Source organism: Misgurnus anguillicaudatus, chromosome 10 (assembly GCF_027580225.2).
Source record: "Misgurnus anguillicaudatus chromosome 10, ASM2758022v2, whole genome shotgun sequence".
Taxonomy (NCBI): Eukaryota; Metazoa; Chordata; class Actinopteri; order Cypriniformes; family Cobitidae; genus Misgurnus; species Misgurnus anguillicaudatus.
This window is the reverse complement of record NC_073346.2, coordinates 15,876,591-15,900,172: the sequence shown is the minus strand read 5'-3', so window position 1 is coordinate 15,900,172 and position 23,582 is coordinate 15,876,591. Positions and strand designations below refer to the sequence as shown.

The window sequence follows — 23,582 nt, the reverse complement described above, 5'->3', positions numbered from 1 at the left end:
CATTTGGCCTCCTAGAGCTGTGTGGAGTAATATTAACCCAAAGCAAGTCTATAACTACAAAACCTGTGACTTTAAAGCTCTTGGTTTACACTGCTGTATAACTGTAATGTAAATGGTTAGAGGGTTCTTCAGTTATTCTGACGGGGTGAAATATGGAGTACCAAACTTGAATGTGAATAAGAGGTTTTAAAAATAGAAAGAGAGTGGAGCAAAATTACGCCCTCTGGTGGTATAATGACATAATGCAGACAGCTGCTTGAAATGAACTATGAATGAACGAATAGATGGCAGCAGGGAAGCTTTCTGGTAGGAAGTGCCAATTGGTTTGATTCCCAGAGAATGCACATACTGAATAAATGTATAGTTTGAATGCACTGTAAATCCCTTTGGAGAAAAATGCCTGCAGATGCATAAATGGAATACTGTGTAAATGTGATTTAATGAATGGTGAATCCTTTGGCTGTGTTAGAAAGCTTTCATCACATGTATATAGTTCCCTTGCAGTGCAGAAACAAAAGCAGCAACTGAAACCTCACAAATTAAAGTCTAGATTGCGATGGCGGTCTGCAGATAACCCTGTGGTGCACCAGATTTTGCCCATGGGCCGATTTTGAGTATCCGTGAGACTGTGGGAAAACTTACATCTGTGATCATTTTGCCGCGAGTCTTGTTCCTCTCGCGATGAGTGGCTCTTTTCTGTTTCTGCTGGAGCACACGCTCTCTGGTGGTGCGGTACTCGAGTGCAAACTCACTCAGGATCTTACTGAAGCGGTGGATGCTGACTTCTCTCACAGCGTATGGCGGATGGCCCAGGAACAACAGGAACGAATGAAACCTGAAGATTAAACGTTATCATTTAGATAAAGCTGCAATAAAAAACAGCCTAAAAATAGGTGAAGTGTTACTGTACCTGTTTATGATGCGCCGATGGACGATTTTAAGAATGATGATCCTCTCTGCGCAGTCTTTTAGGAAGTCGGACATGCGCTGCTTAAGGGCCGGTTTCATTTCATGTTTGGCGATCACCTTCAGGTGGTCCCAGGATGCTTTGCAGCGACGCTCCATCTGACACAGATTTTCTTGTAGCTGGTCAAAATCAACCTGGATGTGGGACCAACAGACAAGGATCAGGATTGGTTCGCTTACTTTTAGCAATAATCACATTTGTTGCCCCTGATATTTGCTTCTTTGCTGCTTGTACAGTCTAATCTAAGTTAAACCTGAAGATAAAACAAATTATTTTAAGATTCTGTATTAGATTTAGGTCAAAAGATTTTGTGGAGGCCATGCCAGTTTAAGTACATCCTGGCATTAAAGCAAACACCACAACATGATTACATCATGTGGATCTACCTGTCAATCATACATGATAAATAAGTTTATTATCATGTGATGCATATATATATATATATATATATATATATATATATATATATATATATATATATATATATATATATATATATATATATATATATATATATATATATATATATATATATACAGATTAAAAACAACAGATGGCATGGTAAACATCTAGTCAGTATGGTTGGTTATGCTAACCTTAGCGGAGCGGGTGATGGCTCCGATCTCAGAGTAGAGGTCTGAACCGTCTGGAAACTTCTCTACCACAATGGAGCAGACGTGATGGAGCAGAGACTGTTTGTGAACCGTGTCCTTTACCTCAGGAACTTTCTCTAGGTAACTCAGCTCGAAACCTTTAGCCTGGAAACACGCAGTCAACATTAAATATTGCCAAAAGTAGTGCTCAGTTATATGAATAGTATTCAAAATTGTTGAAATACTTCATTTCCACAACATTACAACGATGCAGAGGTGGACAGTTGTAAAGTATGATGAGTTGATGAAACATTTACATTTAGGCATTTAGCAGATGCTTTTCTTCAAAGCGACTTACAAAGATTAGGGGAAAAAAGCAATGTGTCATAGGGAGGTAATAGTACAAAAGGTGCTTATAACAAGTTTTCACTATTTCTAAACAATACCTGTAATAATTTGAATTATATTTTTCCACACAATATAACGCCTCCCGTTATAAAAAAGCAGGGCCACAAACATTAAACTTACAATTAAAAGTTCGGTATTTTACACTTAAAGCCCTGTTTTCAGATTGTTTATGATGAAATAGAACGGTTTTGACTGAAATTTGGACATATGATCCGCCTTTGCCAACAGCAAGAATACAAACATTGTTCCCGGCGCGGAGTAATACCGTACCTTACAGCACATCTAATACAAGTCAATGGAGTTGGACAAAACTATGATAAAACCTGTTGGAAAGCATCTTTTTTTGTGTGAGCATATCAGTGAACACCCCTGACCACTCGGTGAGTTTCACGTCTTTGTAAATGAAAGTTTAATGCATTTTAGGAAGGATTGTTCCAGTGCACCTATAGAGCCATTATAGAGGTGGGAGGTGATACAAGAAACACACGAAAATTCTCGTGGTAGCATCATATGTCCAAATTTCAGTCAAAACCGTTCTATTTCATCATAAACAATCTGAAAACAGGGCTTTAAGTGTAAAATACCGAACTTGTCCCTTAAGTAAACTTCTAGATGCTGTGCTTCTGTTTGTTCAATGCATTTATTTTTGTAGCAATTAAGTTCTGTTTTTGTCAATTTTGTCTGTTTTTGTCATAGTTTTGTCATTTACTTTTTACTGGGCCTATAATACTTATGGTTATTTGATATTATTTAAATTTGTTATGTTTAAGTTTTTCATTTAATTTAAGCATTGATTTTTCCCAGTTAATTCAGTGCTTCGACTTTAACTTATTCCAGTCACTTCATTTTCGAGACTGGAGTTAGCCCGAACGAACGTTAGTCTTGATGTTCCAAAGTCGGATTTATTTTGGCAGATCGTTTTTGTGTCTTCTTTTCCCATGATGATGATGATATGACAGCGGCATTGCTCGCGTGATTTGCATTTAAGAAACGAATGTTTAAAACATCGCATGCTGAATGATCAATAAGAAAACGCCACATGTGTCGCTGAATTCCACTGTGCCATTTTTTATTTGGGCATGGAAATAATTGGTTAGGTAAAAGATAGCAAAGTTAGTTCATAATCAGGCTTAGTAAGATTGTTAGGCAATTTAATAGTGAAAGTTGAATTTGTATAGGCATAATACAGGCAGTAATATAGGTAGCCGTAATAAATAAATGAAAAGGAGCAGGAAATCAGTCACAATAAGGTATAGTGTGGAGCCCCCCCCCCCCAAGAAATTAAAGTGCCCCCCTCCCAGTTATGCCATCCTGGCACCGGGCCTACCGTGAGTTTGTAAAAAATGTATCTTAAATGCGAGAAATGAATAAACAATGCCAAGAAGTTGCTGTTTAGATTGTAGTCTCACTTAAAATCAGTGCAGGCTTGGACCCGGAAATTGCATTCCTTTACGTCACAACCTAACAAGCAGATTACGTTTTGATAAATGCAAACTAAAATTTAAAGCAACAAACAAAATCCATGATATTCCATGACTTGGACAAAAATTTATAAAATTCCAGACTCAATGTCTGGAATAGACCTTTTAAAACTTCAATGATATTCCAGAAATTTCATGACCCGTGGGAACCCTGAAAGGCCAGATGTCAAACTCTAAGCCAGATGTCAAATTCCACTGACTTTCCCTGACTAAAAAGCTAAATTTCCATTACCTAGAATGTATGGAAAAACATCTTAAATTTACAGTTTCCTGGCATGTTTGTCTTAGGTCAAATGCAGTCACCTGTACCTGTTAACTAAGTAAAGGGACTAAAATGAGTGCTGCAAGGATAACATATTTTTGTAGGCAAAGCCTGGAAACGAGTTAGCATTATTATGTTTTCATCGTCCCCAAGTCAGTGGACGTTTCTCAAATAGAAGGCTGCATCCTACGGAGGTCACATATGCAGGCTGCATACTGTACGTCATCAAGCCTGGTTTATTTCAAGTAACTGAGCATTACATTTGCAAGTCATACGCAGGGTTGGGGAGTAACGGATTACATGTGACGCGATTACGTAATCAGGATACAAAAAAACTAGTAATTGTAACCCATTACAGTTACGTAAAAAAACATATTAATCAGATTACAGTTACATTTTGTAAAAATGTTGGTATAAACTATAATTATTTTTCCTACATGTTATATAATATATGTAACCATGAAGGAATCCAAAAGTAATCAGATTAAGTTACTTTTATATTTTGGTGCTTGGATTAAGTTACTGAATGCTTTTTTATGAAGTAATTTGTAACTGTAACGGAATACATTTAAAAAGAAACCCTCCCAAGTCTGGTCATACGCATATTACAACAATTCACGATTAAGTAAGTATAATAATACATTTTATAATTGTTAATATTCTGAAATAAGACCGCCTTTTTCTTTAGGTATGCAGCCTACAAATGCGAGCTCTGAAGGATGCAGCCTTCCGATTGAGAAACAGACATCATGCCGTGTGAATTTGGGAAAGATGCACTTAAAAGTATTGATACAGCAGCTTTTCAAAGAAAGGTACAGTAAAGTGCAGTTTTGTGATCACCTGACAAACTTGACTTTATAAAAGAGGGAAGCTTTGAATCAAATACATTTCATTGTGTAAATACATGCAGCTGAAATAACTTCACATGCATCTGAGAGCATTACTCGCTCTGGACCTTTTCCATCATCAAATCATTCCCTGAAAGTGTGTACAGTAATCACAGGCCATTTCTAGTATTGTCTGATGTAGTTTAGTAGATTAACATCGGTTCCATTAAGATAAAATGCAGAGCTCTTTGAAAGAGTCTATATACAGCTCTGCCGAATGCTTCATTAACATATGATTAACAGAATCCACCGTGCCGATGTGCAGTAATGCGCTGGCCCGCGCTTAACCACGCTGTGACGTTTACAAGGCACGACAAAGCTGGGAATGAAGAAATCCCTACGGATGTGACATGGCTTTATTCTCCTGCCCACAGTCAATGGTTTTTACGGTAACAAGATGATTTCATGCCAAACTCACTGGCTTATCAGGTTTATCTCGGTTGACTACTGAGATCTAAGCAAATATAGCAAACAGACAGAAAGACAGATGGAAACAAACAGATCGCACATGTAGACTCGGCTGGAACTCACATTGGTCCCATTGAGAAAGTTGCCAATAGCCAGAAGAGTTGAAAGGATGTGGCGCAGCGTCTTATTCTTTTCTAATTGATCCATGCCCTCCTTTAGGTCCTGTAGTGGCTCTGCTACTTCCTGAGAGAGAGAAAACATGTGTTGACAAATGTGAAATCCAGGTTAAAGTATCATAATCTTATGAGATTAGGAGCATCAACGTTTGATTTCCTTACTCAGTCAATATTAAAGAGATCAAGGTTATATTTTCACACAATGTTTAGGATGATTTTATGTAGAAAACAGTAAATTACACAAAATGACTTTAGCTGGGGTTTCACATGGAGGCAGGGTCACAAATAATCTCTTGGAAGTAAATATAGAAACTGGTATTTAACTGTTTAGTTTTAATATTGGCTGTTTTGTCTGAAGCACTTGATAGAAAAAAATAGCACATTAAATGACATTAAAATGTATTTTTTATTAATTAAATATAAAAAAGTATAAAAAATATGTTTAACAAGTAAGGGTTAATGTATAGGTAATAGGTTTTTATCGCAGAAATAACCAATGACACTTTTGGGCAGTGGCGGCTTGTGACTGCTCATGAGGGACGCAAATTCCAAATCTGTGTTCGGAGTGTCATGTGTGTCGCTCGTGTTTTCAAAATATGTGTTTGTTGCGTCATGTGAACCATGTGCATCATGTGTTTTGTCAAAATAAGTGCCTGCTGCACACGCGTCTAAAGGGTTTATGATAAAAGAGACGCTCACGTTCACAAAATACACGAAAGACATTTCCTTAACAGTAAACTTTGATTATGCAAGAGATTAAGCGAGTATCTGGCAAACGCGAGCGTCTCTTTTATAATAAACCCTTTAGACGCGTCTGCAGTAGGCACTTATTTTGACAAGACACGTGATGCACACAGGTTCACATATATTTTGAAATTACAAACCACACACATGACGGGCTACATACATATTGTGACAAACTTCGCATCGTGCGCCCTCGAAAAAAGAAGTCACTGGCCGCCACTGCTGTTGAGGTTTATTTTGCGATAACATCCGGCTGCCTATACATTATCCCGTTTATTACGTGGCTATTTACCTCATAAGTAAGGTAAGGAACATTAAATATTGATTTTTAAATATTTTATTTGCTAATTTTTAATGAATGCAGACCTTCCGCGAGGAAAACCTGTTTACTTTCGGTTTTAAGATAAGACAAGATGTTCAAATGTCACAAACACGCTATTTGGTTTAATAATTTGTAAATATAATGTCATATATGTTATTAAAAGACATATTTACACTGACCAAAATTATAATTGCAACAATTTTGTTTTCACCCCCATTTTTCATGAGATGAACTCAAGATCTAAGACTTTTTCCTATGTAGACAAATGGCCTATTTCTCACAAATATTGTTTACAAATCTGTCTAAATGTGTGTTAGTGAGCACTTCTCCTTTGCCGAGATAATCTATTCACAGGTGTGGCATAATATCAAGATGCTGATTAGACAGCATGATTATTGCACAGGTGTGCCTTAGGCTGCCTCCAATAAAAGGCCACTCTTAAATGTGTAATAAGAAAAATAATAACCTGTTTGATTAAGAATCACTACTGTAAACAGATTTAGTAAAGCAGGTCAAAATCGGTTTGCATGACGTAATAAAATTTGTCCTGAGGAACACCAGAAAACAAAACAAAAAAGAAGAATCTACAAACATGTGATGGCAGACTGACCTTCTCTAAAGCCTCATAGTCCATCTTAAAGGCCCAGAGTTGCAGGCGGGCAGACAGCTCACTGATAGAGGAGAGAATAAGAAGGAACTGCTCAGCGCTGCCCAGTGGAGTGTCTGGGTTTGCCAGCTGGGCCTCTTGAATCTTCTGTGTTTCCTCATCTGTGGGAATCATCGTCAAGATCTTCTGCAATTGAATAGGAGAACCAAAGAGTAGTGTGAGTGATATGGGTCCCATCTCTATAAATCACCTGTGCATCAGTGAATAACAACACATGTCTATGTGCTAAGGGGCAACTTCATATTAGTATAAAAAAGTATGTACATTTCCAAAACGTATCCAAAACAACATTGACAAAAAAATCTACATTAATCTATGATTGCTGGTGAGAAAATAATGTTCGCTGTAGAGATATGCAAAGGGTGCGGAGAAACACTCCAGTCTATTTCTCCCATGACGGAGAATAAAAAATTACAGATTTTATGAGGAAAGAGGGAGCTCCATTATTCACGTTGCTGTTGAGACATTTATTTAGGATCAGTATCATGGCCCGAACCGCTGTAAATGATACATTTTTCTAACCTTTAATCCTTGAGATTAATTATTTGTTCAGTGCCAAAAATGCTTTGGTTTTGCCGGAAATCCGCATAATATTTCGAGTCGCCCGCCAAACCAAGTTCTTATTTTGGACGCAAGCTTTGTGTCACTGCTTTCTGTTTGCCAGCTCGGCTAAAGTCAGTATGTCTCTGTCTTGTTGAACATAGTTGTAGAGAGCCGAGAATCTGGTGAAAATATGCTTTTATGTAGCAGTCTGGGGATGATCATAAATGCCTGAATGATTGATGTAACAAGAGAAAGAAAGAAAGAAATAGAGAACTGTAGTTCAGGGAACATGTGACTCACGTGGATCCAAAACAAGGTTAGTATAAAGGACAGATGTGCTTTCACCAGTGTGACCTGTCTGCCATTCTCAGAATAACTGCATATTGTGTAACTAAGCTTTATGTCTTAAGCATAGCAACTTCATAAAGAAACGGTTTAGCGAAAACTTTTTATTTAATAATTAAACTGTTTCTGATCATTATTTAGAGAATGATTTGCTTTACTAAAGCTGTGAATGTGATAGTAAAGGGGCTCAAAGTTACCTCTATGCCCTCTTTGCTCAGGGCGTACTCATCAAAGTTTAGGATGGCTGTTTTAATAGTCCGGGGTGGAGGCAGGACCGTCAGGCCGATGTTGATGGCGTTACTTCTTTTTGAGTCGAGAACAATGATCTCCTGACGCTTTCCATCTGCTGCAGTTTTCTGAAATCAGATGAATAAACACATCAATTGTCACAGTTCATCGATGGGATAGTATTGGATCCAGATTTAGTTGGTTTGGCTTCGACAGTTACCCTGCACTGGTACAATGAAAAAATAATAAATTTTTACATCTTTTAAGTCCCATGAAAACAAAAATTATGCTTTTAGTATGAATATGTTAGCCTTAAGAATGTCTATAAACTAGCATGCACTTCCACCAAAACAGATCAGTGATTTTTATGACATCACTCTGCACTTCAGCTTCTCGTCAGATTCCAGGCTGTGAAGTAAACTTAAAGCTCACATAACACACTGTTTCTGCATTTCTGATGTTAATCTGGAGTACCTACAGAGTAGTATATTACATCCTTTATATTTCCGAAGAGTCTTTAGTTTAATCAGATTTATAAAAGAAAGATTAGCTTTACCGAATCTTTCCGATAACGTACGAAAAAATGAAGAAGGAGGAGTTACTACGGCGGGAGGAGCGAGTACGAGTCATGCAACACTATACAACACTGTTTAACTTATGATTCACTACATGTTCGTGTCATTTAAATAATGCAACTCATGACCCGGTTGGGACTTTTCAATGAAATCCAGCGTATCAAACACACACGCAAAACTACCTCAGATAATAAACTATATCCATTGTTTCCATAAGGCTGACTTTCTTCTCCTTACATCCAAAAACACACTTCTTCTTTCATGCCATTGTTGAGTTTTGAAATTAAACAAAGTTGTTGCGTGATGTGATGTTTGTATGTTCTAGCGTCTCCCGCTGATTGACAGGTGGGCGGGGTTTTCTGGGGGAAGTGCCCATAAAAATAACTGAAACGTCAGCTGGACCCGTAATCGAAAAAAAACTTTCCGAAACTACAAACCCTGGCGAAGTGCATTCGGCACAAAAACACATCCAACTGCTTTTTTGACACTTTGTCTACGTTTAGCATGAGGAAACAACTCTATAACTGTGTTAATAAGCCAGAATGCATGAAATACCATTGAACCACCCCTTTAATACTATTGGCTATTTAAAAGGGGGAGGGGCATCTCAATATGTCCCACTCTAACTTCTTGTTTTATGTAAACGCATCAAACACTTCAGTGGGTCTTTAAAAAAAGATACATTTACTTTAAAAGATAAACTTGCTTGGTATGAAAACGACGTTTGAGAGAAGCTATCTTGAATTTAAAGGTCACGTTCTTTATAATCCCATTTTTAAACACTAGTTAGTGTGTAATGTTGCTATAATAGCATAAATAATACCTGTAAAATGATAAAGGTCAAAGGTCACTGCCAGGCCATATATTTTCTTTAACAGAATTCGCCTTTCAAAGCCTACAGCGAACGGCCGGTTTGGACTACACAGTCCTCTACTTCCTGCTTTAATGACGTCACTAGAACAGTTTTTTGACTAAACTCCGCCCACAGGAATACGTCAATCGCCAGCTAAGCTAACAGCAAGCTAAGCTGCTGTCGAATCAAAACACACTAAACAAGCTACACACCCTACTGAAAAATCCAGCTAAGACCAGCATAAGCTGGTGAGCTGGTTTTAGCTGGTCCCCAGCTTGGTTTTAGCTGGTTTTGCTGGTGTAGGAAGCTGGTTTTGCTGATGTAGCACGCTGGTCTAGCTGTGTTTTGGTCACATTTTAAGCTGGTCTAGGTGGACTTAGCTGGTCATGCTGGAATACCAGCTGGCCCACCAGCATGACCAGCTTTGTCAGGCTGGGAGGACCAGCGTAAACCACCTTAAACCAGCTAAAACCAGCCAAAACCAGCTACCATCTTACGCTGGTTTTAGCTGGATTTTTCAGTAGGGCAATCAGAACTCGATACGTATTTCTGAAGGAAAGACTTCATAGAACAAGGAAGACATCAGCCCAATTTGAGGACAGTGAAAACAGCGCTATACAGATGAGTTTTTTTACACGTGAAACATGAACACACGTTATTGTGAGGATTATCAGGACAGATGAACCCAAGAGCAGACGATGTCGGGGAAAACAGAAAACACTTTATTACAAAACAAAAACCCACGAGGGGGTACACAACATGAAGACACGAAACTGACAGACTTTACAACTTGACTGGGTAACTTGACTCTGAATGACGTGGAACACGACACAACACAACACAATGATCCTGCACAGAACTAAAGATACACTGACATTAAATAGAATAAACCAAACAAGATAACGAGCGGGGAACAGGTGAAGGGAATAAGTGATAATTAACAATAAGCAGGAGGACGAGGGAGCGGGGACAAATGACAAGACACCGGAGGTACATGCCCAAACACAAAAACAAGGCATGAACCTCCACACAAGGCCAGGGACTGCCAGAACTCTGCCACCATGACAAAATACAAATATAACAAGACTTCAAGGCAGAGTCCTCACAGTAGCCCTCTCTCAAAGGACGCCACCTGGCGTCCAAAAAGGGAACACACAAGACAAGAACACATGACAGATAATATACAAGACTAGACTAAGAACATATCAGAATAGGACATAACAAAAGGTGCCAAAAACAGGATAAAAAACCAAACTAAATCATACACACATAAGTCCACGAGATACTAAACAGGACAGTCCACGGGGGTTTGGGGCGAGGACGCAGCTGGGACTGCGCGGGACGGGTCAGCGGCACGGGCTCTGTCGCGGGCTCCGGCTCTGGCTGCGCGGACTGCGCGGGCTCCGGCTCTGGCTGCGCGGGCTCCGGCTCTGGCTGTGCTGGCTGCGCGGGCTCCGGCTCTGGCTGCGCGGACTGCGCGGGCTCCGGCTCTGGCTGCGCGGACTGCGCGGGCTCCGGCTCTGGCTGCGCGGACTGCGCGGGCTCCGGCTCTGGCTGCGCGGACTGCGCGGGCTCCGGCTCTGGCTGCGCGGACTGCGCGGGCTCCGGCTCTGGCTGCGCGGACTGCGCGGGCTCCGGCTCTGGCTGCGCGGACTGCGCGGGCTCCGGCTCTGGCTGCGCGGACTGCGCGGGCTCCGGCTCTGGCTGCGCGGACTGCGCGGGCTCCGGCTCTGGCTGCGCGGACTGCGCGGGCTCCGGCTCTGGCTGCGCGGACTGCGCGGGCTCCGGCTCTGGCTGCGCGGACTGCGCGGGCTCCGGCCTGGCGATGGCTCTCCAAAAAGCACTGAGGAGTGCTGTGCGTTCGCCCTCCGTCAACCAGCACGAGGCTGGACGAACTGCAGTGGGCTGCAGAACCGTGACTGGAGGCGATGCGACGGACCCCGACACCGTCGCTGGGTTCAGTATTGGCAGGATCATTCTGTGAGGATTATCAGGACAGATGAACCCAAGAGCAGACGATGTCGGGGAAAACAGAAAACACTTTATTTTACAACAAAAACAAAAACCCACGAGGGGGTACACAACATGAAGACACGAAACTGACAGACTTTACAACTTGACTGGGTAACTTGACTCTGAATGACGTGGAACACGACACAACACAACACAATGATCCTGCACAGAACTAAAGAAACACTGACATTAAATAGAACAAACCAAACAAGATAACGAGCGGGGAACAGGTGATGGGAATAAGTAATAATTAACAATAAGCAGGAGGACGAGGGAGCGGGGACAAATGACAAGACACCGGAGGTACATGCCCAAACACAAAAACAAGGCATGAACCTCCACACAAGGCCAGGGACTGCCAGAACTCTGCCACCATGACAAAATACAAATTTAACAAGACTTCAAGGCAGAGTCCTGACAGTTATATTGCGCACTGTAAACACAATCAAAGCTTCAAAAACACAAGAACCGGACCTTTAAGTAAAATTTTTTTTTTTTGTAAGGTTTTACCTTTCCAGGCATACGCTGGTCCAAGGAGAACACAGTCTAACAAATCTCCCGGTTCCCACGGCAGGCAGTTTCATTCACTGCTAAGTTAACCATAAAGATACTCATCTGTTCCCCACATCTAATATGAAATAAGGATCTTTTAGCATTCTCTTACTCTCACGCTTGCCACTGGAATAATTAGGAAAGGCATTTCTTTAATGTGGACAATTATCAAAATCAAGGCTTCCTGAGATATGACCACACAGCCCAGACATGCCTAATGTTTACACACTATAAAAGGCACGCAAGCACCTGAGGACTATTTCAGGACTTTTGATGAGGAATATTTCTGAGGGATTGCGGCCATGATGGTTTTCCGTCTGTTGCCAAGCAGTGGGAGAGAAGGTGTGCAGAAAAGAAAAGCGATGGAAAAATGGGTAAAAAATGAGAAACAGCTGCTCAGAGCAGAAGGGAGAGGAAGCCCCATGAAGGCCACATCACTGGAGACACCACAGAAAACACTGCCCAAGAATCAAAAGCCAAATAATGAGACAGATCTTCATCTCCAACACACAAAAACTGTGATGGTGAGCAGTCACTCATTTCAGATAAGGAGAAGTTTTAACGTCAAGGTTGTGGGTTTGATTTCCAGAAGACACATATGTCTAGCTTGAATTTACTGTACGTCGCTTCTGTCAAATGCATTAATGTGAATGATGGATTGGTTCTTGTTTCAATGTAAAACCCACATATGGTCCCTGAGATTTATGTAACAGGATGTATTGATTATCCTGAGAGTGTTTTGACTGAGTCAGTTGAGATCTGGGTGTCAGAAACAGCTCTGAAATGCTCTAAATGCAGCGACTTGACTTTGTTCAGAGTGACAGGAGGTTTCATGGGACCTAGAATGAAGCTTTGATGGAGCTTTCAGATAATACTAGGAATCCATCATAGGCAATCTGCCAACCTCTTACCATTGTGACCCTAAAGCTCTTTTTTACACGTGCATTCATGTCATGAGCTGTGAAGGACGCACTTTGCCAAAAAAGGTGTCAGAATTCATACCATGTGTTTTACTTAAGAAACCAAAGAACAATCCAAGAAAAGATCAAGGTGCTAGACGCTATGGCTTGTGTTCAAAAACGAATTGAGACCAACAGAAAGTAAAAAACACAGTAATAAAACATTTTTTGTGATGTCTATCAATGCAAACTTTGCTACCATGATGTTAAGGCGTTGTGGGTGGCTGCCAGAGCATTGCTACACATTTAAAAAATGGTCAAACAAAGGGCAGTACCCTTTCATAAAGAGTTCATATTAGTACATCAGAAGTACATACTGGTATTGGTACCAAAGAGTGCATATACTGCGTACCTCCAAGGTACATATTGGTACCAAATGTATATCAGTACCTAAATGCTACATATTGAGACCTGGGTACTGCCCATAGACTGCAATAATATAGACGTAGTGTCCGTGACATCACCCTTAGGTTTGTGAAGACCTTTTTTGAAGCCAGTAGTTGGCAAAGCCTGCTGTCACCATCTTGGCAGCATGTCACCATGCATCACTAGCGGATAACCAAAAATGGACAAAGAGGCGGGACGTGGGTGGAGCTGATGTTCCTGAAACCACACCTGCCTAGCTCAAAGGTAGTGATAGCAATGGCAGTTCACCTGTCCCTCAAGTGGCCACGCCCTCAATTATGCAGAATTGTAAGGCCTAGTATAATTTAAACGGATGAGTTACAAAAAAATTTACCATGAAGGGCACAATTAGCTGTATAGACCAAAAACACCTTTTGTACCAGACTGTAAGCATATTTCTGCTGTAAAGTTGGGAATTTTAACATAGGGGTCTATAGGATTGACTCCCTAGTGGCCTGTAGATGAATTGCAATTTAAGCCACTTCCATGTTGACTTCACGATAGAGACTGGAAGGATGCCGCTATCAGTGAGGCAGTTTTATGAATATTTTTTCCTGGCAGTGTATGTGCCATTGCTGGAGTCCACCCCTATGACAAGTATATGACATTCATGTCCCTAGACATGATTCAAGTCCCTCCTTTAATTTAGATCTATGGGATTTTGCCTGTTTTCGACAAAAATCACAAATTCAATTACTTGTGATAACACACCTCACCTCAAGCCAAAATATCTGAGGTCATTCCTGACAAGTAACACACCAAAGGTTAAACACAAGATAATGAAGGCACAAAAACATATTTTTAGGTTAACCAGAATTATTAACAATTAATAAAAAAGGTAATTTAACGTTACCTTTGTAACTGGCAACTCCTTGGATTTTGTTTCGAAGAGGTTTTCCAATTTCGCCGTGTCCAGTTTAACGGGATCCAGTTTGGACCACAGTGACTCTCTGCATTTCTTTTGGTTGTTGCATTGCCAGTCTACAGGTCTCACCTCATTCCAAAACAGCCGGATGGTCTTTTTCTTCTTCTGGAAGAGTGGGGGATCTCCTCGACTAAGCTGAGGAGATCCAAGATGCGGGGGAGTCACCAAAAAGGGTGGTGGAGGGGGCATCATCATGCCAGGGATGGGTGGAGGTGGGGGGCATCCAAACAAAGGTGGTGGGGGAGGAAGATTGGGTAAGCAGGGAGGTGGGGGAGGAGTTGGCGTGAGGTCACCAGACCCAATCACGTTACCAACATCCAAAATGTCCACATCGTCCTCCTCCCTCAAGTCCGTGAAGTCCAACTCTTTAATACGAAGCTCTCGTGGCTTGGCCATCAGCTGGTCCCATATGTGGTCGGACTCCTTTTTAGGGGGTGTCGGTGAGGGAGCCGGTGGAGGCTTCTCCTGCGGTGGCTGTTTTTCCTTCCCAAGATGCTCCATCTCGTGAGGTGATGCCAGTCCTTTCACCAAATCTCCAAATTTCTCAGCTACGGCCCGCACGTTACCCTGGTTGTCCAGATGTTCCACTTCCATCTTCTTCATGTTCTCCTCGCCCGCCTGCCTACGCGCCTCCAGTGTGGAAATGCGAATAGCAAGGCTACTAACAGAAGACTCTTGACCTGAATGCTCTTTCTCATTCTCCTGCTCTTTCTCCTTCTCCTCTTCCTCTGCTGGTTTTTGGTTTCGCGAGTAGAGCATGTCCAGCATGAAGCGTTTGCTGTTGAGAACTGTGCTGCATGGATCATTGATGCCTGTTGTATTTATACAGTCCGCCCACTGGCCTAAAAGTAAGAAGAGAGCTAAATGTTATCAATGTGTCCATATGGACCCCGTTTACACCTGTATGATCCTGTTTACACCTGGTGATCACATGCTACATAGTGATCTGGGTCAAAGTCCCAAGGAAAGTCACCACAGTTGGCGGCCATATTTGCAACATCTCTGGGAAGCTATTTCAGTCATACCAGAACAAAGACATATTTCTGACTATACCATAAATTTGTTTTAAACAAAAAAAAAACATGTTTTCTTACTTTTCCATGAGAACTGTTATGCTGCGTTCACACCAGCCATGGTAGAGGCGTCAAGCGCGAGTGATTTCAATGTTAAGTCAATGTAAAGACGCGTTGACACACTTTTGGAGGTCTGGCAGCGCGAATGAGGCGTTTAGCGCAACGCGGTAGAAGCGATTCCGCCTCATTTGCGCGTCTAGTAATGGTGCGAGTTGAAAAATTTGAATTTTGCCATTAAAATGTGCCGCATTAACCAATCAGGAGCTTGCTCTAGTAGTGACGTGATTACAGGAAGCGAGTGGAGTCGCAGAAGCCCCTCCCATGACGCGAATTTCCATGTGAATGTCTCAATAACTAGAATTTCACACATGGCTTTCACGTGCGATTGAAGCGAGTACACTCAAAATGTTCAAGCGCCCAACTATTGCGAATTCGACGCCTCAAACGCGTCTGGTGTGAACCCAGCATTAGTTTTTAATGATTGATGATTGACTTTAAGGCGGGACTTCTTGGACTACAGTGGCCGTATTGAATGGTGCTCCCCTTGTTAACATCTATAACCTTCTTCTGGGTTTATATAAATTATTCCCGTGATGTTCTCACCTGAGTCACTGTCGCCGACAAGTTTCTCCTCCCGTTCCTCTCTCTCCAGAGTGCTGCTCGCTGAAGAGATGCTGGAGGCGGAGCAGTTATCTTTCTCATTCAGTTCCTCATTCTGTCGCTCTTTCTCACTCAGGACAACGTTCTCCTCTAACATCTGCTGTCTCTCCTCTGTACCTGTTCTACTAGATTCCTCCTCACAGTTTCCTTTTGGTTCTTCATCCTTTCTTTCCTTCTCCTTTACAATGACCATTTCCTCAGACTCTTCTTCCTCAGTGTCCTCTGTCGTCATCTCTTTCTCAGCTCTCGTTGCCTCTGTGCTCGTCTGGGGCAGATTGAGCGTGATATCCGCCAGCTCCAAGGGACTCTGTTCCTCCTCTCGTGGTTTAGAGGGCGACCCAGAGGCAGGCGTGGAGGCAGAGGGAGGCTCTGAGGCAGGCCACGCAACTGCCGCCTGCACAGGGCGTCTCGACTCTGAATCAGCTCCTGAGGGGAGAAAAAGTTGGCTCGGGTTTTTACTTTGTACGCACAAAATAGTCAACCATACTTTGCCTGTAAACATAATGCATATATCTCTCGTCCCTCACATTCCCAGTGTCTGCGTTACCGTAACCCACATAATATTACCACATCATCTCCTCCACATTAGGAAAAGCAAATAAATACAGGAAATGTGATCCTACAGGAGCATGAAGAATAACAAAACAAAATTCCACACAACCTTGAAATCACGTTTGTTTGCATGCATAGGCAAAGTATATGACTGAAGCTGTATGACTGAGAACTGTTACTAGCAAATACATGCGTGGTCATTATGAAAATACACAGTCTGACAGCACTTTTGAGGATGCTTTTGTTTTGGATTTTACTCATACAAATGTGCCAAAATTACTGATTTGTTTTCAAGAGGACAAACACAAGTTGCAACAGGTAAAGAGAGGCTTATGATTAGCATTAGCAACGTAATTATTCAGCTAAGTTGTCAACCTATTCACAAACAAAATATAAAATAAAATTAAAGCATTAGCCTTTTGTGTATCACCCAATATATGGCGATTCATAGACTTTAATTTAATATTGATAACAAAACTTAAGCTTGATCTGTGAATGCAGTAAAATGACTTTTTATTATTATTTTAATTTAATTACTAATATTTTTTTGTAGTGAATAAGTGAATTATTATTTAATTTTTATTTAACGTTTACATTATTTGTTGAACCATGGTATTAATAAAAACTACACAATAGTAAGAGCTGAGCTGTTGCTTCATTTATCCAATTTGGAAAAAGACCATGGAAAAAATGGGCCGATGTGCACCGATATTGATTTTTTCCCCACCGACAGCCGATTATTCAGACTGATATCGGCCGATACTGATAGTTTGATGGTTATATTAACTTGTATGAACTAAATACAGAAGATGACATTTTCAGAATGTTATTCATTCATATAATGACCATGTTTCTTACATTTTATTCACAAAGCTCAAATTCACTGCATTTTCCTGTTCTTTTTTGATTGACATGATATATCGTAAATGACTATCGGCTGTTTTTAAAGGGGGGTGCACGATCTCTGAAAGCCAATGTTGACATTTAAAATCACCTAAACAAACACGCCCCTACCCCAATAGAATCTGGACCTTCTTTTGATAGACCCACACATACGCAACCCAGGCAGCAATGCCGGTTAGTAGACGCGCCCCTTACTGCTGATTGGCTACAAGTGTGAGTCGGCCCGACTCCCTTTTACAAAGTGTTTTAAAAAAAAAATCATGCACCCCGCCTTTAAAGTATTGGCCAATAGCATAAAAAAATTGGTTTTATCGTCCGATACTGATTATTGGCCTACATACCGGTGCATCTCTGAAAAATAACAATGAAGAATCTTAAATACGTCCTCATATTTTGACATCATAACTTTACTCTGTTTTAAAACCCTCAAACTTTATGGGGCATTTTCCTCCAGACTAAAATGCATGTTTGAGCTGCCTTCATTTTTAAAAACATCTTCCACTGATGTATCTTAACATATATATATACAGTACTGTGCAAACGTCTTAGGCCACCACCACCAGACTTGTTGATTTAGAAGTTTTAATGTCCATCCATATTTATTTTTCAATCTATTTTATTAAGATACAAACAGAAAATACAGGAAATATGTAAAAAATAAATAATTTTCAGGACTATATGTCGTCTTTAGGCATCGTCTGTGTTTAGTGTGACCTCTCTTGACACTAAACACATCTTGAGGGTTTGTGAGCAGAATGAAGTAATAAAAAGACTAAATTCTTTAAAAATACAAATTAGGACTTAATTTTATTTATGTTTAAGAGATCCTGCAGTTTCCTTAAAACTTGACACATCAGTATCCTGTATTTTCTGTTTGTATTCTAATAAAAAAAACTGAAAAACAATTATATATGATCACTATAACATTGCAAAAACAACAAATCTAACTCTGGCATGGTGGCCTAAGACTTTTGCAGAGTACTGTATATATATATCAATGGCATTATTTTGTCCCAAAATGCACATCAGTAAAGTTTTTTTAAGGTATGTTTGTAAAACAACTTAAATTTCCTATTATAACTAAAGCCTTGTCCTGGATTAATCTAAAACCCTGTCCGGGAAACTGTGTTTGAAGTTAAAGGATTTCCATATTTTCAATAAGGTCTTAAACTTTAAGATCCTCTTGTATTCAAAGGAAATTTCAGCTGCAGTCGCCAATATAGGCAGATCTTTTTTGAAAGCTTGTGGTTTCTTATACTTAACATGCTATACATTTGCATGGGAATTGTATGAAAACTCAAGACATTAAGGGTATTCAATAAACTGTGTGCTAGACTTGTGGCCAGTTCTGTTTGTGTGACCATTTCCATTACCACACTAACACAACAGTCAGCCAAAAAATGTTGTAAGGATTACACAGCGTGTTTGCTTTACTAATGAACTATTTACAAAAGTGGTGTGATGCATGTTGAATTTGTGCTGAGATTAATCTGACCCTTCCTTTACATTCACAGTCTCAGGAAAGTGCTGGAGGCTCAGATTGGGAGGATCTCAACCCTCTGAAACCACACAGCTATCCGTTTACACACGGCTGACCACAATCTCGCTCTTTGACCAGTGTGTGACCAAGGGCCTGTCCTTCACAAACCACACAGATATAATCTAACAGGGCCTGGTTAAAAACCTCTCAATGCACTGAAAATCCCAAGCCACTCCTCGTCGTCCTGTCTGATTTTGCGTTGTTATGAAATATTTGTACTGTTAGCTTATATATATATATATTTTTTTAGTAAATATCCTAAAGATGACAACTGTTCTAAAAGTTATATAAATATAAACAATGTATTTATATATATATATATATATATATATATATATATATATATATATATATATATATATATATATATATATATATATATATATATATATATATATATATATATATATATATATATATACAGGAATTATAAAGAAAGGACCAATGAGAATCCACAGTGGGTGGGTCTACCCTCCACAATACCAGAGAAATTAGGCAAGGAAGCACTTTGTCTCATTGCGGTCACGACTGGTTTGTGCTCAAAACTATATCAAAATTTGTTGACCACATCAGCAGCACGGTGTACGACATATGTGTTATATGTATAAAGGTTATAAAGAGCATGGGAACCTCAAGCCAAGCGGAAACTAGTGAGTCGGATGAACCGGGCTCCAGTCACCACAGTCCAACTCCAAGCACTTAGATTCAGATGTGGCTGCATGTGAAAAGCTGACTGACCCAATTTCTGAAATGTTGGTTAATATTTGAGGTCAATAAAAATGATTTAAATGTAAGCTTTTCTTATGGCCGACTGCCCCGAAGGATTTGTTAGAATGGACCGTTTTCCTTTACGACACATTTGTGTGGTCACTGCTCAATTCCACGCTTTGAAGGAGTAACTCGGTCTTTTCCTGAAATGCCCACCACACATTGCATTTAAACCGCGCACATGGGAATCTCACCTCGTGTTGGATGTGGGACAGAGCATTTCTCCTCTCGAGACTCTACGGTCAGAGGAGCGGCAGTACGGGGCAAGGAGCTGCTGGATGTTCGAGAACTCAGACTGAGGGTGATTTCTGTCCGCCCCCGTGGCGCTGACCTTGCTCGTTCCCTTTCTTTCTCATCCGCTGACACACGCTCTATCTGCTTGTATCTAAACACAACACAAAAGGAAAGTGTGTATGTTCATCCATCCACAACTGCTACCATTTCTTTAGATTTCTGACACAGCATCAGCAACCACAGCAGTAGCACCCCTGATCATAATACTTAAAGGGATAGTTCACCCAAAAAAATCATTTTTTTATCCACATGTTGTTCTAAACCTGTATAAATGATTTTTTTCTGATGAACACAAAAGAAGATATTTTAATAAATGATGGTAAGCACACAGTTGGTGGTACCCATTGACTTCCATAGTAGGAAAAACAAATACAATGGAATTCAAAGGGTACCGTCAACTGTGTGCTTACCATCATTTATCAAAATATCTTCTTCATCATTATCACAATACTTCCATATTATTTGTTTTTCATACTATGGAAGTCAATGGTTACAATTAGCTTGTGCATAGCATCATTTATCAAAATATCTTCTTTTGTGTTCATACAGGTTTACAACAACATGAGGATGAGAAAAAATATGATTTTTAGGTCCCTTTAATTTTAGGTTGATCCAGGGTACTGTAAGGTCACAACTTAAGTCAGGTAACAATGTTTGAATTACAGAACCAGCATGTGAGTAAAAATGTATTTAAATAGAGAGGATATTTAAAAACATTTAATAATATGTGTTACACTGTTACACAGAACGAATTAACTTATTTCTACGCCAAATCCTCTCTTATTACCTCCTATTTTACCAATAGCTTTTCTATGAAAGGTGCAGTCGGCTCTCCTGCCTTCTTATCATTTATAAAACTAAGCGCCAACACTAACATGCAAGATTTATCAAAAACAAGATCAAGATGTTTTATAAAAGTTCTTCCTATCAGCTGAGGTTGATCCTTTCATTTCATAAACGCATTAGATTATATATGGTTCACATAAACTTTGATAAGATAATCAAGCAAAAAATCTAAAAAGATGTAAAAGAAATACAGGATACAATCTGCCAGGATACAAGTTTTAAAGGTTGACTGTATATAAAAAGTCCATGTCTAAAGCCAATTACACACTCTGTCCTGATCTCTTTAAAAGTCTTAATCTATAGCAGACGTAAAGGGGCCGTATTTCACCTGCAGCGCGTGCCGATTCGCTTCCCGTCTGCTGTTCATTCTAATAAAATGTTTCCAAGGTGTGTCACATACTGACAACTGATATTAAAAATGGCCATCATTTTATAACACTGCAGTCTTTCATCCAGACAAAAGAAATGATACAAACAGATTGCTCAGCTTTGATAAGCCAAAAATGTGATATAATTTAACATGAACCAGACAGTACTGTCCTTTTAAGCTTTTAAAACAGTTTTGTTATTTAGCATTTTTATGTTGTTATAATATTTGAAGCTTACAAACATAAATCCCCCACACCCCCACATATACTGTAAGGGATCTGTGGTCTTAAAGACAAACATAGTTAACAACAGTGTATAAAATTATTTGCACCTCTCTTCTCGAGCTTGTCGAACTTCTTCTCTCTTGTCCACATAATCCCGACTGCAATGAAGAAAACTGACATGAGCAAACATATACAGCAAACAAGTTAAAAACAAGTGCATTTGATATATCCAACAGATATCTAGCATTCCTATAGTCTAATGATGTTTAGTATTTGATATGTACAGTAGTAACTACTCAATGGCATTTTTAAATAAAAAGGTGAAGACTCAGAGCCTTTATGAGAATGAGATAATGATATTAACAGAATGCTCTCGGCACGTATTATACGTTTATCAAACACTTTTACTTCAAAACGGCTTAATCCTGGCCTCAGGCCATTCAGAAATACCGGATTGATGGCAGAATCTGTTAAAAAAATCACAAGTAGGACAGTAGCCATGTTTCCATCACCATGATTATATGCGTATTTTGAAGTATCGCATAAAAAAAGATTTGATGGAAACCGAATATTTCAAATAAAAATCCCTCAAAAAAGTTTTTCCGCTTGCTTGAGGTGGTAAAATAGGAAATGCGAATAATGGGAGATGGAAACGCATTTGCCCCAAAAAATTATTAAATCCACAGGACTGATCGTCTAGTGGTTTCCGCTGAAGTTGTCTTTAATGGGATTGACGTCATCTTAATGCCCTTGCTGCTAGTTCCTGCATCAAAAATGCTGCATTCCTTCTTTTGTGTACAAAATTTTGTTTGGTAATTACAAGCTGCACTGCTAATAAATTAATAGCTTGCCCCATCATGAATACATGCAGTCCTGCCTCTATTTTCCAAGTGTGCCTTGTTTTGTTTACTGTTTGTTACAAGGTTACCATTACAACCATAAATTTCTCAAGCAACTTGATGGATATGCACTGAATTCGCATTTGTTTGTTTTTCTTTTTTGCGAATTTTGAAAAGATTCACTTCACGTTTGGATGGAAATCCAGCTATTGAAGAGTGACTGGAGACTTTTTAAAAGTTGAGATTCGGGCACTTAGAGGGTTTTGCAGCAAAATACAAATTTCTTAAATACCAGTGAAATGACTAAAGTGACTTTTGTTAAAATACGGCATTTCATTTACTGACTAAATTTCCTTTTCATTTCTGTGAAGGATTTTTGATAGAGATCAGATTCAGAGCGATGATCAAAACATACAGTTCTTACTGTTTGCCCTAAGCGGTTGTTTCCAGGTTTTATAAGTTGGGTAAGGGCGCCAACTGGTAAATAATAGAGGAATTACAGATTGCCTCATCAATGGCAGGGAAAGAGTTAAAGTGAAATTACTGAATCTAAAATCAAAATAACCTGATAAATAAATCTTAATTTACAAGAAATTATGTCAGATGCACATTAAGGGTTTTGCATCTGAACTCTTCACTTGTATTCCCGCAATCCACCTCGTTCATTCTAGCGTACTGTAAATGCTTTCTGAATCATTATAATAATAAGCAATAATTTGTCCTGTCTGGTTAACTCCCCTGATTTCTGATTAAAAAAATGGATGTAGGTCTCAGTCCCTTCTCTGTTAAACAAAGATTTTACAAGGTCATTTTCAACACGGCATGGCAAACACCGCACTTAATCACTAGATAAGCTCCAAACCCTGAAGTATTTGTCATATGATAAATTAAAGTAGCATCATAATGAAACTGTAAGAAAGACCACACACTTGAAACGGTTTCTTTCCTCTCTTTCAATCCTTTGAAGTCTTTCCTCTCTCTCCAAGCGTCTGCGCTCTCGTTCTGCATTCAGAGACTCCTGGTGTTGCCTGTAAGAGGAGGTCAGTAAACCACCCAGATGCGGTCTGTGGGACCAAAGAAACAGCAATTTATTGCACAATGATTTACCATGAAAATTTGTATTGGCATTAACAATGCATTTACTTATGTTAACAAATACAACATTATTGTTTTACCAAAGAATCATTTTAATATTGTCTTG

The 23,582-nt window shown here is 39.8% G+C and overlaps 1 protein-coding gene across 6 annotated transcripts in view; it reads right to left on the bottom strand.

The window, feature by feature from the left end:
• The window catches only part of fhod3b (formin homology 2 domain containing 3b), a 189,262-nt gene that overhangs the window by 6,027 nt on the left and 159,653 nt on the right, over positions 1-23,582 (bottom strand). For all 6 annotated transcript variants that reach the window (XM_055209661.2, XM_055209662.2, XM_055209664.2 and 3 more), the window contains 11 exons: positions 23,311-23,445; positions 21,650-21,700; positions 20,004-20,194; positions 15,990-16,472; positions 14,242-15,155; positions 8,001-8,159; positions 6,859-7,041; positions 5,130-5,249; positions 1,564-1,725; positions 911-1,101; positions 643-835 (listed from right to left, as the gene is read on the bottom strand). In XM_055209661.2, the coding sequence (XP_055065636.2) occupies positions 643-835; positions 911-1,101; positions 1,564-1,725; positions 5,130-5,249; positions 6,859-7,041; positions 8,001-8,159; positions 14,242-15,155; positions 15,990-16,472; positions 20,004-20,194; positions 21,650-21,700; positions 23,311-23,445 (2,782 nt within the window). The remainder of the gene's footprint in view (positions 1-642; positions 836-910; positions 1,102-1,563; positions 1,726-5,129; positions 5,250-6,858; positions 7,042-8,000; positions 8,160-14,241; positions 15,156-15,989; positions 16,473-20,003; positions 20,195-21,649; positions 21,701-23,310; positions 23,446-23,582) is intronic.